Source organism: Lycorma delicatula, chromosome 6 (assembly GCF_047948215.1).
Source record: "Lycorma delicatula isolate Av1 chromosome 6, ASM4794821v1, whole genome shotgun sequence".
NCBI classification, from domain to species: domain Eukaryota; kingdom Metazoa; phylum Arthropoda; class Insecta; order Hemiptera; family Fulgoridae; genus Lycorma; species Lycorma delicatula.
Genome location: NC_134460.1, coordinates 4,458,544 through 4,476,845, shown reverse-complemented (window position 1 = coordinate 4,476,845; position 18,302 = coordinate 4,458,544). Strand labels below are relative to the sequence as shown.

At 33.5% G+C, this 18,302-nt stretch overlaps 1 protein-coding gene across 1 annotated transcript in view; it reads right to left on the bottom strand.

The window, feature by feature from the left end:
* The window catches only part of Cc2d2a (Coiled-coil and C2 domain containing 2A), a 102,563-nt gene that overhangs the window by 18,997 nt on the left and 65,264 nt on the right, over positions 1-18,302 (bottom strand). Inside the window, exons 20-25 of the mRNA XM_075369115.1 lie at positions 16,977-17,088; positions 16,451-16,644; positions 14,027-14,222; positions 8,832-9,017; positions 6,270-6,435; positions 926-1,044 (exon numbers count right to left, since the gene is read on the bottom strand). Coding sequence (XP_075225230.1) covers positions 926-1,044; positions 6,270-6,435; positions 8,832-9,017; positions 14,027-14,222; positions 16,451-16,644; positions 16,977-17,088 — 973 coding nt within the window. The remainder of the gene's footprint in view (positions 1-925; positions 1,045-6,269; positions 6,436-8,831; positions 9,018-14,026; positions 14,223-16,450; positions 16,645-16,976; positions 17,089-18,302) is intronic.

Sequence of the window (18,302 nt, the reverse complement as noted above, 5' to 3'; positions counted from 1 at the left end):
AATCAAAGACATTTAGTAGGTATGCATCAATTGAGTCAAACAGGAGTATGAAGAAAGACAAACCGTTAAACATGGGTGAAGAAGAGAAAGAGAGAATGCGCATTAGAGTTTATAGTATTGGTAGTGGGGGCAAGGAAAAGAATCGTTGTATCAGACAAACGATTCTTTTTTGCGTACGTTTCTGAGAATCAAAGCAAAAGAATCGATTCCTGAGAAAGGAACGTTTATCCCACCACTAATTGGTTTAGTTTATATTCAATATTTTCAAAAATATTAAGCAGAATAAAACAAACAAATCATTCCAAATGAATTAAAGAATGATCAATTCTTATGATTTTTATCGCTTATATAATTTTTCAAGTAATTTGAGCACCCCACATGTTGCTTCTAATTCTGATTTGTACATATTTCAGTTTAGTTACTCAACAAGACCTTTTTGTAAATAATGTATGTATTATAATAATCTTTCTAATCTTTGATGTGGCACTCCTGTGTCACTTATTAGAACAAAAACTAGATTACATAAAAATAATGTTTTTCTAAAGCCGTACTATCATTAACAGTTTGACCTAGAAGTGTAAGTTTCTAACCACAACGTATTATAATCACAAAAATAAGATATTATGCTAGATGAACAAAGGTGTAACTACAATCTCCCTGAAGTACAATCAGCTTTCTCGTTTTTGGTGTTTACAATGCCCAGAACTCATAATATACAATATTACAATGTACATAATATACAATGTATATAATATTATGTTTAGCATGCTTAGAAACTTATCTTCAAGAAAAAATTTATTACTGGCTTCAATTTCATTCACTTCATTTTAAAAATATAACCAAAATTAACCATTAAAATAATCAACTGAAATAAAATAGACATGAAATTAATTATATAGGCATATGCAATATTAACAATTATTACATCAGCTGTGAGCCAAACGTCAAAAAGGCCTGGAAACAGTACACTTCCTGGAGTCAATGGGATTTTGGAAACAAACCAAGCAGCCATCTCAGGTGTGGTTACTACACCTTCATCGATTACTAAAAAAAATTAAAATAATAATACATATATTTAAAAAATTATAAAACTGCCTAAGTTTATTACAAACTTTTCTGTGAAAAATTGTATAAAAAAATGTAATTATTATATATTCTTATATAAAAAGTATTATATATATATATATATATATTGTCGCCGAATGGCTTCGACGGAATGTGGCATCTTAAAACCTCCGAGGTACCGATTGTCTGGTGGAGGGTTTGGCCCTCGTTTGTAGCGAGTGCATGAGCGGCACTGCTAGATGTAGTGCCGAAAGTCGTAAGGCCCTGCCAATTGTTCTTCTGGACTGTGGTGATCGGCTCCTGCAGCGTTGTGGTAGTGTCGTATGACAGCTGAGCATATGCCGGTTTATGGTCCGGTCACGGTTGTGCTACGTCCTGTTGTCCATGCGATGCCGTCTTCGTTCACTCTGAGGTGAGTGCCCGAGGTCAAATTTTGATCATGGCGTAATCGTTGGCTCTCTGGATTCTTCTTATGGCAATAGCTCTTGTAGCTCAGTGGCAGTGGTGAATTCACATCTTCAGTGATGTCGTTCAGGCGCCGGAAGTCTACACAATAACGTTGTGAAGAGTTCTTCTTAACAATGACCACCGGAGAGTTATAGGTCGATTTCGACGGCTCTATCACTCCTACCTCAGTTCTTCCACATATCCTCTTAACTAGAGGTTTCTTTCCTTCGCTGTACCGGTACATTGGTAAGCAAAACGGCCGGCTTCCTTCAGTCGTACCTATGTACTGCGAACCACGTCGATTGCATGGGAGTGGTGGAAAATACTCCCTGATGTTGCTTCAGCACTGTCTCCAGTCTTGGTCTTCACTTTAGGGGTGCTGTACCTTTTACTCCCAACCAGTTCAATTTTGATCCTGCAGGTTCGGGTTCCACAAAATCCATCTTTCCTGTCAAGGTGGAGGCAGCCAGACTGCAATCCAGCTGCACGAGGCTGGACTGAAATCCAGCACAATTTGTTGTTTCTTCAGCCAGTCATGTCCTGCGATGATTTCTTTCCGAAGATCAGGGACTAGCAGAAGCGTGGTGGGAATTTTCGTACAGACGCAGAGCTGATTTTTGCAACCACTACCGTGGTATGGCAGGAAGGAGAATTCAATGTAAGATGCATCTGGATGTTTGAGTTGGAATTGGCTTGCTACGGTATCAGCTCAGCTCTTCCAAAACTAAAATTACAGCAAAATGTATGGCTGCTTTCGTGAGACGTCTTGCTACTTCAACGGTGATTCTAGGGATGTCCGAGTCTGCGTGACTGAGGGCCCCGATCGACTCCAATGCCGAGACCCAGCTATTATGCTGTATGCTGCGCCTGTCTGGGCTCATCGCATTTTTTGTAGGTATTGCGCGGACAATTTGCTGCGGGCCCAGCGACTGCTCTTGCTGGCTGTCATAGGCGGTTACAGAACAGTCTCGCGGGAGGGACTCTGTGTTATAGCCGGAGTCAAACCGATAAATAACTTGGCTAATGAGCGTAAGGAACGCTATATTTCCAAGGTAAATAACGTATTGACGTCAGAACGAAAGCAGGAGATTGAAGACCGGGATCTTGAGTCTTGGCAGGTCAGGTGGGACGAATCCCCCGAAGGTAGCTACACGCATCGTACATTTCCTATAATGTCTAATTTAGGTGCGATTAGATGGGCCTCCTCCAATCGGTATATCACACAGTTTCTCTCCGGGTATGGTGCCTTTCGGGCGAGTTTGGCTAAGTTCCGTTTGGTGGATTCGAGTCGATGCCCGGATTGGGGGATTGATGATACAGTGGACTACGTCTTCTACGTCTGTCCTCGATACGAGGTAGAACGTTCACGAGCTGTTAGGGAACTTGAGAGAATACATTCCTTTCTGGATCCGTACCAATTGGATGATCCGCGAGGAATGGTCTATAGTGGCTGGTTTTCTTCGCGCCCTTGCGATGTGTCTTCACATCGCAACTTCAGAGGGAGTTTGATCGAGCTACTCGATCGTGGTAGGATTCCGGGTGGCTAGGGTTCCAACTTGGGCATTGGATTGGTTGGAGGTAGTCGCATTGGCATCGTGCAACGGTTATATTGGTATGGTTTGTGATTCGATTTGCCACCCCCACCAGCTCCGATGGTGGGGGTGGCTGCGCTGCTGGGGTTGGTAGCCCATGCGACCGGGGGCGTGGCTTCCGTCCACCGGTGGCAGTCCTGATCGTGATTTGGAAATGCCACGCGAGACACCATGATTCGACCGGGCGGTGGTGCGGAGTTTGTCCCCGGCTCCTGCGCGGACCGGAATGAGGTTGCTTTCCCCTTGTTAGGTGACCTAAACTGGTCGACTTATTTGGATGTAGGTCTGAATTTCTCTGTTGCGTAAAACACAATTTTGATTGTTATGAGTGTAGCACTGATTTAACTTTAAATTCGTTCGTTTTCTGAGGCATTCACAGTCACGAACGGTGTTGTCAAATGTAGACTAGGCGCGGGGTTTGCACTTCCGTGGTTTCGGTTAGTTAGTTTGGGGAATCATGTTAGGTTGGATGTGAAGACGTCCGTTTGAGGCCTATGTGAAGGCGAATTTTGATATGTATTTACTGATACAAATGTCTGCCGAGGCATTTACATCAGTGGCATCCCGACCGAGGCCTGGCTGATGATTGAAAGTTGTAATCAGTTCGAGGGTCTAAAGACCCTCTAACTAATGTATATATTATTGATGGTATATATTATGATATATATTTAATTATTGATGGTCATATATGCTTTACTAGTTGACAGGTTGCGCCTACCCATTTTAATGATACACGACAAGTGGGCGGTGGGACATGCAAGAGAGTGGTGTGTGGTACCATGCTTATTCTGCTCATGCTTTTAGGTTAGCTCTAGGAGCTTGTTAGGATACTGGTCGCTAAACTGTTTCGAGGCTCAATAGCCTTTTGTGGCACAGACATTTGGTCTTAAGCTTTAGGATGACCGAATGGGATTGTGGCGGGAGAAATGTCCGGCAAACCAATTTCAAGTATAATTAGCATTTTCAGCTCCTATATTGTATTTTGTTAGCTCAATTTTTATTGTTTAACTGTGTTAACAATTTGTAAACTATAAATAAGCAACACTAGACTAAGAATTAAATTATATTAGCCACACATTATGACATCATATCTAATACTGAAGAATGGGCCTTTATGGACAAGCTTAATCATGTCTGTACAGGTCAAAACATGTAGCTGAAAACACAGCTGTGTTGTTTTTATTAAGCACTGGATTTAGGAATGAATTAATTTTGTTCAGTCTTATTGCTGTCTTAAATTTTATAGCAGTGCAGTGTCATAATGCCTCGAAACTGTGTAAATTATGTGGATGCCTTTTGTTATGTATATGTTGAGTTTACCGTAAAATCAAATAGAAAAAACATTACACCTTTAATTAAAAAAGCATGTCATTTATATTTTCAGTGTAAAATTGGTAATCAGGATAAGATGTGGGCTCCTCATATAGTACGCACTAATTGTTCTGTATATTTAAGAGGATGGCTGAAAGGTACACCGATGACTTTGCCATTTGGTGTACCTATGGTTTGGCATGAACCAAAGCATCATGTAACTGATTGTTACTTTTGTTTAACAAGTGTGTCCGGAATTTCTAAAACATCTAAACACACTGTAAAATATGTTTCATTGCAACCTGCAATCATACCTATACCTCACAGTGAAATTATTCCCTTCCTGAGCCACCTGTGAATGTATGTTTAGAAAGCAGCGATGAAGAATGAGGCAGTACTGAAGAAGACAACAATGATTTTGATTTTGAATTATCTTCCAATAAGGCACATTAAAATGTGCCTCATTTAATTCACCTAGTGATACTTATATCACTAGGTGAATTAAATGACTTGGTTAAGGATTTAAATTTATCAAAAAATCAAGATGAACTGTTAGGATCAAGACTGCAAGGTTGGAATTTACTTTAAAAAATACAAAAATTTTGCGCTTCCAAAGCTGACCAAAAGAACTTTCTCAGTACTTTATCGATGAAAATAACTTGGTTTATTACACAAACATTGATGAGCTTATGATGTACTTAGGGAAAGTTCATAAACCTGAGGATTGGCGTCTTTTCATAGATTCATCCAAGTATTGTTTAAAAGTGGTTCTAATACATAATGATAACAAATATCCTTCGATATCAATAGCTTACGGTATTAATTTGAAAGAGACATACAATGTCTCTTTCTATTTTCTGTTTCTTTCTATTCAGACATACAATGTCTGAAAGACGTTCTTGAAAAAATAAATTATAAAAAAAATAGCTGGAACATATGTGGTGATTTGAATGTTATAACTATTTTCTTAGGCATTCAGTTAGACTATACTAAGTATATCTGTTTTCTTTGCGAATGAGACAGCCGAGCTAGGGATAAACATTATGTTATCAAAGAGTTGAAGAAACGGGATAACTTAACTCCAAATGGGAAAAATATTATTCATGAGCCATTAGTTGAACCAAAAAAAAATACTTTTACCCCTCCTCCATATCAAGCTAGGACTATGTCCTAGCTTGATAAGGAGGGTCCTAGCCTTTTAAAAGCTAGGACTAGCGTGTAACCTGCTGCCGACCAGACCAGGAAAATTTGTTCTTTGTAAGTTATAAAATTACATTAGTTTAGTTAGTGCCCATTGTCACCGCTAGAACTGCCACACTCACATGAATTAAATATGGTATGCGCGCGCACTTTAGTTAGAATCATTAAATTAAATAGACAGAAAAACATTATAATTATATAAAGTGATAAATATTTTAAATTAAGGTGTGTGTAAGTCTCGTATCAGAAACAACCCACAGTTGCACGACTTTCCTGAATGTGGCTTCAACCACATGATGGAAAAGTCCTACAATTGTGTTGTCAGGTTTTTTTTTTTAGTATGTGTTCAAGAAGTATAAATGATCTGTATTTTATTGAACGTGTACTGAAAGGGTTTTCTAAACAGTTAAATAAATGTACAGTAATAAATTCCAACTAAAAATCTAGTGACAAAAAACTAAAATATATAAAAGTTCAAAAATTTACACTTCTATTTATTTAGAAAGCAAGCCTTTTTTATCGATAACTATTAGTTAGTCTAGCTAAAGTTATTTATCTAGCAGACTCTTAAATTATCTTATAAAAATATAAATGATACTAAATTTACATATGATGAATACAAAAAACTTATTACGCAATTTTTTTTAAACTTACCTGGAGGATCTAAAGGTCGAAAAAATCGTGTAACACATACAGATTTTCCATTTACATCCATGACAGTTGTCTTCACAGATCGACCAGGGAATTCTTTGGTGACCTGAGCTTCCCATTCTTCCATATGTTGTTCAAGCTGAGGAGATTCACTGCATTCTAACCTTTCCTAAAACAATTAGCATTTTTATACCTGGAAGTATAAGCTTTTAAAAATATTCCTGTCAGTCATTGATGACATGGTATTTGAAATATGAAAAAAGAATCTAGAATAAAAACAGAGAAAAATAAAAAAATAAATAATAGAAATTTAATATACCTCTCTATTATTTTAATGAATATTATAATTAGGGAAAACAGCTTGAGTGTCTTGAGCACAATGTTTTATATTTGTCAGTAGAGTTTTTATTTGTCATTCATGGCAACCCAAGAATGCATTGTTAGTGGCTACCTAATGGCACTTGTAAGAGAATAATTGTTTAAAATTTGTTACTAATGTTATAAATTAAAAAAAACTAAATTTGTTATGAGTTTAGTTATGTCTTTAGTTTGAGTTTTATTTAGAGTATATATAAGCCTACAAGAAATTCTGCGATTATGAAAAAGGCTGTTCAAAAGATATAAAAAAGCAAGAGAACATTAAAGCAAACTGCAAAAATATTGAGTGAGTTACAGCTCTTCAGAATAAGGAGATATTCCTTTATCTATTAATTTTCTTGAATTTTTGCATAAGAGTTCTTTGAATATTATAATATACTATTACTTTGTAACAATCCAATACTAAGCCATAATAATAACAAAATAAAGAAAACTATTTTTATAAATGCCTATTTTATATTGCCTATAAATGCCTTTATAGGCAATACAACTTTTTATTTTAAAAATCTTTCATTTAAGTTATATGTAGAAATTTGGAATTGTGAAAACCGGAGTAATGTTTTCTACAAATTCAAAAATTAATCATCAAAATCTGTCAATTTTTTGAAGTATAACACCTGCATGTATGTTTGTATAAGATAAGATAATACATATATAATATATTAACATACAAGGCAGGGCTCAAAAGTAAGAGCAGATTGTTAACAAAATGAGAACAATTGAAAAAATGAAAATTTATCAGTGGTTTCAAATGCTTACATTTATTTTATTTTTCTACATAATCACCATTTCATTCCAAATAATTTTAATGTTGTGAAACAAACCCACTGCACAAACTTCCACTGCCTAGGACTGTAGCCACATTTGCACTGAGATTTCAACTCTTCACTTTCCTTGAATTGTTAAGACACAAGCCAGTTTTTGAGGTGTAGGAAGAGATGGTGTTTTACTGGGAGTAAAATCAGGACTGTAAGAGGCTCATCAAAAAATTCCTATATGAATTCTTTGAATTGTTTCTGTCAGGCATACAGCCACGTATAGAGTGCGTTATTGTGAAAAAGAAATCCTGATCTCAGCATTCCATTTTAGAAATTGTTGCACAATAGACCTGTGATGTGATGAATGTTCCAGGTTTTATGAAATCAATCAAAAGCCCACCCTTTTGATCCCAGAATAAAGTCGCTGTGATTTTCTTTTGAGGCTGGGCTGTTTGAATTTCTTCGGTTTAGTGAATCAGAATGACGCCACTGTATGGATTGTTGTTTCATCTCAGCACTGACATATGAAATCCACATTACGGGAAAAAATTTGCCTCCCTCATGGTTTAAGCATCATCAAGTAAAGCACATGCAGATGTTCTGTGATCTTTGTGAGCATTTTCAGCACCCATCGTGCAAACAGTTTACGATAGCCAAGAGTGTCAGTCATGATTCTCAATAATGTTGTCTTTGAAACTTCTGGAAATTCTAAAGAAATATTGTTAATCATGAAACAACAATTTTTTCCTCACTTTTGCATTCACATGTTCTACAAAATTATCAATCTGGACACTAGACCTGCTACTTCTCTGTTCTTTGTGAACATTTGAACGGCCTTCCTTAAACTCATGACACAATTGCCTCACCTTTCTTTCATTCATTGCGGTAGGCCCAAATGTTTCACACAATTGATGGTGAATTTCAATAGCATTTTCTTGAATTTAGAAATCTAATCACTGATCGAACTTCACAATTGGCGAGATTTGTTATTACTGCAATCATTTTAAAACACTGTATCGCAAAGTCAAAAAACAATGAATGTTGTTTGATGACAATGTTTACATGCCCAACAGACTAAAAATGTTTATTTATTTGTTTATACCTGAGTATAATATACATGACACTAATAAAGTTAATTTTTTTTTTCTTTCAAAAACCATATTTCAGATATTAATCCACAGACTCAAAGATGCACACATAGAACTACTTTTGTTTGAAATGTAAATTTTTGTTGATAATATATATGATTTTTTTAAATTGTTCATGGTATAATAGTAATTCTACTACCTATGAAGTAATACTTAAATCTACATAAAATAACATCACTCAAAGAAAAATAAATGTTAAAATCTATATAGTATTGTAGTATACATGCGCTTTGGTAAAAAAATGTCAAAAAAATTTATGACAAATGAATTTTCTTGCTTACCTTAAATGGTTCAGGTAAGTGTAGGGGAGGATGTACAGTAATAAAAAGAGTTAAAAATGTATTATTTCTCAGATGAGAAGAACTTGAAGATGTAGCAGCTGCACCTGAACTAGCTGTTTTATGTTGACCATCCCTTTCATAACCAAGTAATACAGGTGGTGAGTATAATTTAAATGTTCCTTCAACCTAGGTAAACATTTTTATTACTTATATAATATAATATTGGTAATAATAAAATTATAAATTAAATGATATAATGAAACCTCTGAATACATTAATCAATGGGATCAAGCATTATGTTATACTTCACAGGTGTGCATGTTCAAGATTATAAATAACAGGCTTATATTATAATTTATATATTACTAGCTCCCCATCACAGCTTCGCTTGCGCTATGTGGTTAATTGTATTTTTCGTAGCAGTTGATCTTTCTATTTTTTTTTTTTTTGTCAAATAGTGCAACTAGTCACACATACAGTAATGGAGGCAGTTGCTGTGATGGTTGAGCCACAGTGCTGTATACCTTTGCATCCATTAAAAAAATAAAAATTTTAAAAACCCAAAAATGGGTTTTAAATACTTATCTGAAGAGTATTTGCAAGCCAAATCTACTGAATATCTTGTTTGCTATAGTTGGGATTGGGAAAATTTACAATCATTGTTCAACATTTTTTTTACTTTTCTTCATCCCCTTTCAAGGTCGAATTTCAAAAATCTAAAAATTTGTTTCTTGACATGAAGATTACACTCACCAAAAATCAGGTTGATTTCTTCATTTGTTACTGAGAAATTACAAAAATAACAAGGTTTAAAAAAAATCAAATTAATTTTAACCCTTGAAACTCACAATAAAACTCAAATAAATCTAGAAATTGGTTTTTAGATGTTCATAATCAATCAGTTCAAACCCAGCTAATGCAGTAACAGACATTAACAGTTCACAGTTCATTAAAGTTTGTGCTTCAACCAGCAAATCTTCACAACTACAAATATTTTTTTTTGTTGAAATTTTTTGAGATGAAATATATGTAAAAATCTTCTCAGTTATGCCAAGAAACATGGGTAAAAATTTGGTTACAATTGATGGGTAGTATTTTGTTTAACCTGAACAAAGAAACACCCTCTTCCTCTTTACATTATAGTGCAGGTACAGACAGATTACTTTAATGTAAATCTAATTTTATTAGGTAATATTATTCAATCGATTGATTCAAATTATTCAATTCAAATTCTGCGCACAGCCCATTAATTCATTTCATAAAGGTTTGTGCTTCAACCAAGTAATCTTCACCACTACATACATATATATATTCTTGTTTTAAATTTTTCGAGGTGATATATATCTATAAACATTCTCAGTTATGCCAAGAAACATGAGTAAAAATTTGGTTTGACTGATTGGGTAGTTTTATTGTTTATCTTGAACAAAGAAAAACCCTCTTTCACTTTATATAACAGTATAGATTAATAGAAAACAATTTTCTCTGAATTAAAATGAATTCATAATATATAGACATTCCCCGCTCAAAATATTTACTTTTTCTGTCTGGCTTTTTCTGGGTAAAAAACACTTCGGCATTACCATCACCTGAACAAGATGAATATGTTTTAAAAAATGTTAACAAGTGTTAATGTTCACAATTAAAAACAAAAATTCCTTTCAGCATGCCAGAAGGCAAAGGTAGATTTCACCGGTGCTAACTAGGGGATAAAAAAGATTTCCACCTTAAAATTAAGAAAAACTTCAAATTTACACAATACGACAATGGTTGCATGTGAAAAAAGTTTCACATGTTTAGCATATGATAAGCCTCATCTTACAATTACAGCAACATTTTGGTCATCCCTTCCTATAAGGGTTGATCATATCAAAAATTGATCGACATCAGTCTTAGGTAATGTTTACAGTTCTAACAACTACTTTAAACAGATTCGATATTGCCTATTAGGGAGGTATATATTTTTTCTCTTCAAAACCGAATTTTTTCCATCCCCTGGGCCAGATCACAGCTCCACCCTGATTGGTGATATAAAAAAACTTTACTTAGGTAAGTTTTAGGTCCTTATCCAAAGAATATTAGGAACTTTAAAAATATTTGATATTTTATTTAATAAGAATGTTATAACAATATTTTCTTTTTTCAAAAAAGCTTCCCCATTTCCACCCCCATGGACCGATTTGGCCCATTAACGAACTCAACCGAGATTTTGGGTCAGTATATTTTATATATCAATTTGAAAGTGATTGGCATAAAATTACAGCAGTTATCGTGTTCAGAAGAAAATGAAATATATAGATATATATAAATGTTTTTTAAAATCGATTCTTTCAGGAATCATATTCCTCTGCACTATATAAATAATTATATACAGTATATATATATATATATATATGCAATTTTTAATTTTAATTATAATTTGCATTTAACATTTTTGAATTTATAAAAAAAAATTAGTTTTATTTCTGTTTTGATTTAATTGAAAAAGAATCTTTTAAAAATTTTAAATCTCAATTTTAATTTTAATGTGTAATTTGCAACAAAAGATTTGAAAAATTAAAGAGCAACTGATGATGCAAAGTACTCGCAAAAGCGTGAGTGCTTGGATTATGGAATAATCCAAGTCTCCCAAGGATTATTCCACTTGGATTATTCTTCCAAGTGGTGTCTTCCCACTTTATTTCATTTTATTAATTCTGTACTTGGGTTGATTGGATTAATATAATATATAAATAAATATATATATAAACTTTTGAACTGTTTTGAGGTCTGGGGGATGTGAAATGCGAAGGTATGTTGAAATATTACATTCTGCTTAATGGAAAATGCCAAAATAGCTGAAAAATAGTAATTCAAATATTTGAATATAAATGGACGTCCCCAAGAACTCGTAAAACATAAGATAATTTTGTTTCATTATCCTCTAGAATAGTTTGCATGTTAGTCGCTAGTTTAAATCTGTAACGCAGTGCCACACAACAGATACAATTCACAAGGATGAGGTGCACTGTTAGTTGGCAGTCTCAGTGTGCACAAACTGGTGCATCTGTTTGAGTTATCAGATACCCATGAGTGAGCCTAGTGTGCCCCATTTGTAAATAGCAGATTATAACTTCCTCTCGACAGTTATTTCTGCATGAGAAGCTCCACAGTGAAACACTGCCCTTAATTGAGTAAAGTTTATTGTTCATTGCAGCATCTAACTCAGTTTGCTATTCATCATGAACTACACTGTTCAGGAAACAGACAAGATCATCAGAAGCAATATAACTGGTAAAAATAGGCTGAAACACAAACAACATGGTGTCTGGAGTACACATCACTAATTAATTGCTTGTAAGGCCTTCATGGAATCTGAGAAAACAAGAACATGTTGAAATTTTGGGCTAACCGTATGAAAGGCCTTATTAATGGCATACAGTTCTGCAATGAAAATACTGGTTATGGTGGGAAGGATTCCCACCATATCCACCGTATCAGGATTCATGTTATTTATAATACATAAAATTAGTTTATAAGATTCAGATTTGTGTTCTTTTAATTGTACTAATAAAGATCAAAGCTGTAATTAACAAGAGGAGGCTGCCAAGGAGGTTAATAACAGTAAGTATTGGAGGTAATTGTATATTTAGAGCTGAGAAAAGGTGTTGAGCTCTGATGCCTAGTGGAGCAGTAGATCTCTGCTGTCCCTGGTATCGATTAGCATGCTGATTCGAAAAAAACCACATCAAAGGTTGAGCGACTTTTTTGCGCTTTAATGCGAGCCACATAGTAGTATATCATTTGCTTCTGTCTGCTACAAAGAGATGACTCACCACTGTCCACCAGCAGACTTACCACATGGCTAGAGCGAAAAGCAACTGTGGAAAGACGGAAGAATGAATGATGGACTGCATCGAGCAGTTTTAATGTGATGGCCAACAAATAAGCCATGCAATGCCACAGTGCCACATTATTAGTCTAATCGGGAACAGACTAGAGCTCAGTAGAAGTGCAACATGCTTATACGATCAGCTTTCTAATGGGTATTAGATAGAACCCTCAGTATGTACAACATTTTTAGACATTTTACCTTCAGCTCCTTCAAATGTGTTGCCCGTGTTAGCCGTTGGTCTAACCACATTTCTAGAAATCTAACCCGTAAGCACGCCTCAACCGGTTCACCATGTAAATACAGTTGAAGGTCAACATGTCCCATCAACCGGGAAAAACAAATGCACTTTGTTTTTTCCTGAAAAAACATGTGGTTTACACCACAATTCTAAGCAGGTTATTATGTTTTGAAGTAGCCTCTCACCAGTAGCTAATGTTTTATATGCTACGTAAACAGAAAAATCATCTATAAATAAAGAACACATTACCAGTTTTCCACGCAGCTTGTTATATTATTTATGGCTATGCCAAACAAAATAACACTTAGGAAACTTCCCTGAGACACTTCGTTTTCCAGTATCAAACCTTCAGATACTGTTGTTCCAACTCAAACTTAAAAAATAGTTAAAAGGAAACAAAAAAGACAATATTAAGTAATATAAAAAATCCGACATGGACACTTCATGACTTCCTTGTACACCTATTAAAATACATAAAATATATAAAATTTTATTTCATTAATAACTTCTGATATTTTTTTCATATTGTTTTCTTTATTGTTATTATTGAATTATTATTTATTGTAATTTTTTTTACAATCAGAGGTTAATAATTATTAATAAAACAATATTTTTAAACTAAAAAAAAATTAAAAAAAAAGAAGTCTGATTCGAACCAATGTGCCTGTCCCTTGTAAGATCCAAATATTTCATTAATTAAAAGTTTATTTGGCTATAACTCTGGAACCAATGAAAATAAGTATCACTTATGATACATCGTTGAAAAGCTCTCAATGAGGGCTTCTTACTGCAGTTAAGAAAAAGTCTAAAATCCAAATTTTTTGGATTTTGAACTTTTTGGTCTAGTCAATTGCAATCAAAAGGAGAGGTGCACAACTAGATGTTACAGCAGTCTTAAATTCAAAATTCTAACATTCTTTGCTAATTGTTTTTGAGTTACGTTGGATGGTCAAAACGGATATTTCCATCAAAATCTGAAAACCGAAATTTTCGAGATCACAATACTTCCTGTACTTGTACAAGGAAGTAAAAATGCAGATTACACATATTAAAATTTATAATATATTATTATTATTAGTTTACCCTTGAGTTTGCATATAGTGATGCAAATGGTATAGCGAGAGAACCTAACCAATGACGTTCAAGTCGCTGGTGTATATTTGTTGCACGTTGTCTATCATCCTCCAACAAATCAATTATTGTTTCATCATACAAATGACAATATAAATTATCTTTAATAGCCTGCAATCCTCCGGGAGTCATATCTCCATGTGGGGCACTAAAATAAAGAATATGTACAAAACTTATTATTACTCAAAAAAAAAAAATGACATTAATTTAAAACATTCAGTCAGTATTATATATGTTAAATTCAACGGAATTCTTCGTTATTTGAATCAATTTCTTGGATGTTTCAATTTAAAATTTTTAGTAGGACAAACTGGCTTTACCAGACAAAGAACTCAGCCAATAGTTTCAATTTTATGCAATTGCTGAATAGAAACTGAAATCCATGTACACTTCCTTAGGCAGAGCCATCACACCACTGAGCACTAATAAAAAAATGAGTACCAACCAGTGATAGCATGAAGTCATATGGCAGCTGTTGCAATTCCCAATAGTATATCCAAGGTGACATAGAAAGAAAAATAAGAAAATCCACAAAACTAATTTTAGTTTTATTTAGAATCTTATTCTGAAGTGTTCACTTAGAATAATATAATTTTCAAATAGACTCACTGCCTTTTAATGCAATTGTTCCATCATCATACATGCTTCTTTATGCCTTAGATAAAGAGTGTTTGGTTAAACAGTAAACTATACATCAACTGATCCTTCAATACTTCAGTATGAAGTGATTTATGACGTCTCAATGTCTTTGAGAAACAATTAAGTAATAATTTGAAACTACAACATTAGGACAATATGGATGATGAGGAAACACCTTAAATTTAATTTTCAGAAATGTTCCAACAGTGAAAACTACAGCATGGGAATAGGCAGTTTCATGCCATTACACAATATTCAATGTTTGCCTTGAATAGCAGGCTTTAACCAGTCAATAAACATTTCAATGTAATACACACAATTTATTTTTGAGGCCCTTATGATTAAAACTCCAGCATTGGGCCTTTTTAGCTCCAAAATTGTTAATATCCATTTCTATTCTGATGGCTGTCTGAATATTTCCTTGCAGGTAACTGCATACTCTTCTAAATATTTTTTGTGTTATTTTTTTGGTTTCCTGTTTAGCTTCCGGGAATCACCATCAGGTATTACTTCAGAGGATTGAGAATGATATATATGAGTGTAAGTGAAGTGCAGTCTTGTAAGTCTCAGGTTAATAATTTCTGAGATATGTGGTTAATTGAAACCCAACCACCAAAGAACACCGGTATCCCCGATCTATTACTCAAATCCATATTAAAGTAACTGCTACCTTTACTAGGATTTGAACACTGGAACTCTTAACTTTGAAATCAGCTGATTTGCGGATGCATTCACCACTAGACCAACCCAGTGGGCACCATACTCTTCTATTGTTTTTACTGTCATACACTCGCTGGCTTCCAATAGTATCATGTTTTGTTGCCAATGATGTTTTTGTCTAAGAAACCACCTTCATCATAATCCAATGGCTTTATCCACATTTAATTTAACATAATTACAATCTATCCAGTGAATAATTTTTTTAATATCCAACTTAGAATTTTATAGTCCTTCAAAATAATCATCTACAATATAGACAACAATTTTATCCCAATAATGGCCTGAGACACTGTGGCAGATCATTAATGAAAAATAAAGAGACACATCTACCTCTTCGACTGAAGATCTACATTTTACATGATCATTCTTATCAAAAGATGAAATTTCAACTGCATATTTATGGTTTGTAATGTAATGACTTAAACCAGAAGCTTTTCTGTTACTTTATGATGAACTTTTAAATTAGTAAGAAATGCAGAATTCAAATATTTTATGGAAGAAAAATGAAGGTTTTGTCTTAACGCTTTTAAAATGAATGTTAGTAAGAACAATCTTTCTGGTAGCCCTACTGAGAAGATAATTAGCTCTAAAAAGATTCTCTGGAAGAAAAATTTATATATATTAAAGTGAAAAGTTAATAATGTTTTTAGAAGTGTTATTATGTTTTCTCATACTGATAAATAAACTTATGGGAACGTTTTGAAATATTTTTGTTTTGCAATGTTTAAGCTGCTTAATTACAGCCCAAGTTATAAGCGGAAGTATGAATCGATGACTAATACTTTTGTCATGTGTCTGTTATTAAATGTCAAAACAATACGTTTTTATTGTTAGCAAACTCTTACTTCACATCCATTTATTTTAAAATTGCCACTTCTTGAATTGTCACAGGAGTTGTCCAAGAATCACTTGCAAGGTTTTTTTACTAGTATTCTAACAACCGATATTAAAATGAATCTACACTGAATGAAAAGAAAGATTGTGTTTTGAAATAAATTTATACAATAATAATAGTACCGTAAAGGAATATGTAAATCCTGATTCCATGTAGGATTAGCACCTTCTGCAGTAGTAGTACGGCATCGATAATCTTGAAAACTGATCTCTACAAATGGTCGAACAGGAACCATGGCTATACCATTTTCTAGTGACATTGTATCAACATCAGCTCGAATCGGCACCTCAAATGCTCTAACAACATTGATTATTATCTGAAAAATTATCATAGAATACAATAAACACAACAAATTTATTTTTAAAAATAAGAAAAAAATAATGGTTACAAAAGCAGTAAGAAATAATCTGACTTGCTATTTAAGAATAATTACAATTGAAAATGGAGAAATGGTGGGAGTAAATGTGACATTAAAATTTTAATCAGGATAAACATTTTAAAATATGATAAAACACAGGCAATATTAAAATGTTTTAATAATGTTATCCTACCTAAATGTTATTCACCATAAAAGTTAAAATTAAGAACATAAATTAAATTATATAATAAAGTAAAAACAGTATAACAGCCATAAAGCAGCAGTTTTACCTTAACTTCCTGACCTGCTAGACTTTTTACAGGCACTTTTGTTCGTTCCTTTCTTGTAGGTCTTAAAGGACGTTTTGGTTGAAACCATTTCATAAATGTGAGTCCTAGTGTTCTAAAGAAAACAAAAAATTAAACATTAAAGGATAATTACATATAATAAAATATCAGATCATTAACTCAAAAATAAGATTTATTTTGGGAATTGATTGTTATGAATACTCCAGGTCCTATTGCTCATCACTCTGAAGCCCACCTCTCCTGTAAGCAATTTTACAAAAGAGTTGAAATAAATTTTAAAAAATGATCAAATTAATATTTTTAATCAGTAATTTCAATGCTTGTTTATCAGTTATAGGTGCTTCTTAAGCCATGCTATATGCTCTTCTTTTGCAAGAGATACAACATTTCTGGTGTAAAATACTTTTTATTCAAAGTTTTACTTCTACTTACTTTTTCTACATTCAAAAAATTCTCTTACCAGATACATAATGATTACGTCAAAAAATTTTCCCATATTAATTTTAAATATACACAGTGTTCATTTTAAGTATGCCACCATTGGGATCTCATAAACAAGAAAAACTAAGAATTTCAAATGGAAAACTTTCCCTTGATTTTTGAGTGTATTAAACATACCCTATCGGTATGTTTGAAATTTCTGTTGACTAATTTTTCCAATATGACAGCAAACTTCATTTTTTTAAATAGAAATCCTCAATTTGCAACAAAGCATAATGCTAGGACATTTCCCCCTGAACTCGGTCATCAGGTACTACACCTCATTACTGGTTGTACCTACCAACACAAGTACCTTATAATTTGAACTCCACAGTGTTGTAATTTAATTTTTTTTTTTGTTTTGTAAAGATGAATTAATTCATTAAATCACCACAGAAGCTCTTAAAGTTTGTAGGTGAATATATGAAAATAGAATTTTGCAGCACATGAAAAAAGCCATACTTAACTTAATTAATGAGTTTTTGTCAAAGAAAAACATTTCTGTAGTTACTCAACCACCGTAAAACAAATTGTTAGGGATGTAGGATGTATACTGAAATGAAACGACTAGCACTAGATAGGGAATCTTGGAGTGCTGCATCAAACCAGTCAAATGACTGAAGACAAAAAAAAGTAATGTATGCCGACAATATTACTATAAATAAATGAATTTGTTGCTTTTTAGATTATTTAATCGAAATCTTTTATGGAAAATGTTGAAAAATCAAACGACAAATGTCGGGGGATTGAGGTAGATTAAGTTGGACTAAAAATTGATTGTATTCATTTGAATATATACTGAATGGCTAAATAAACCTCCTTAACGTT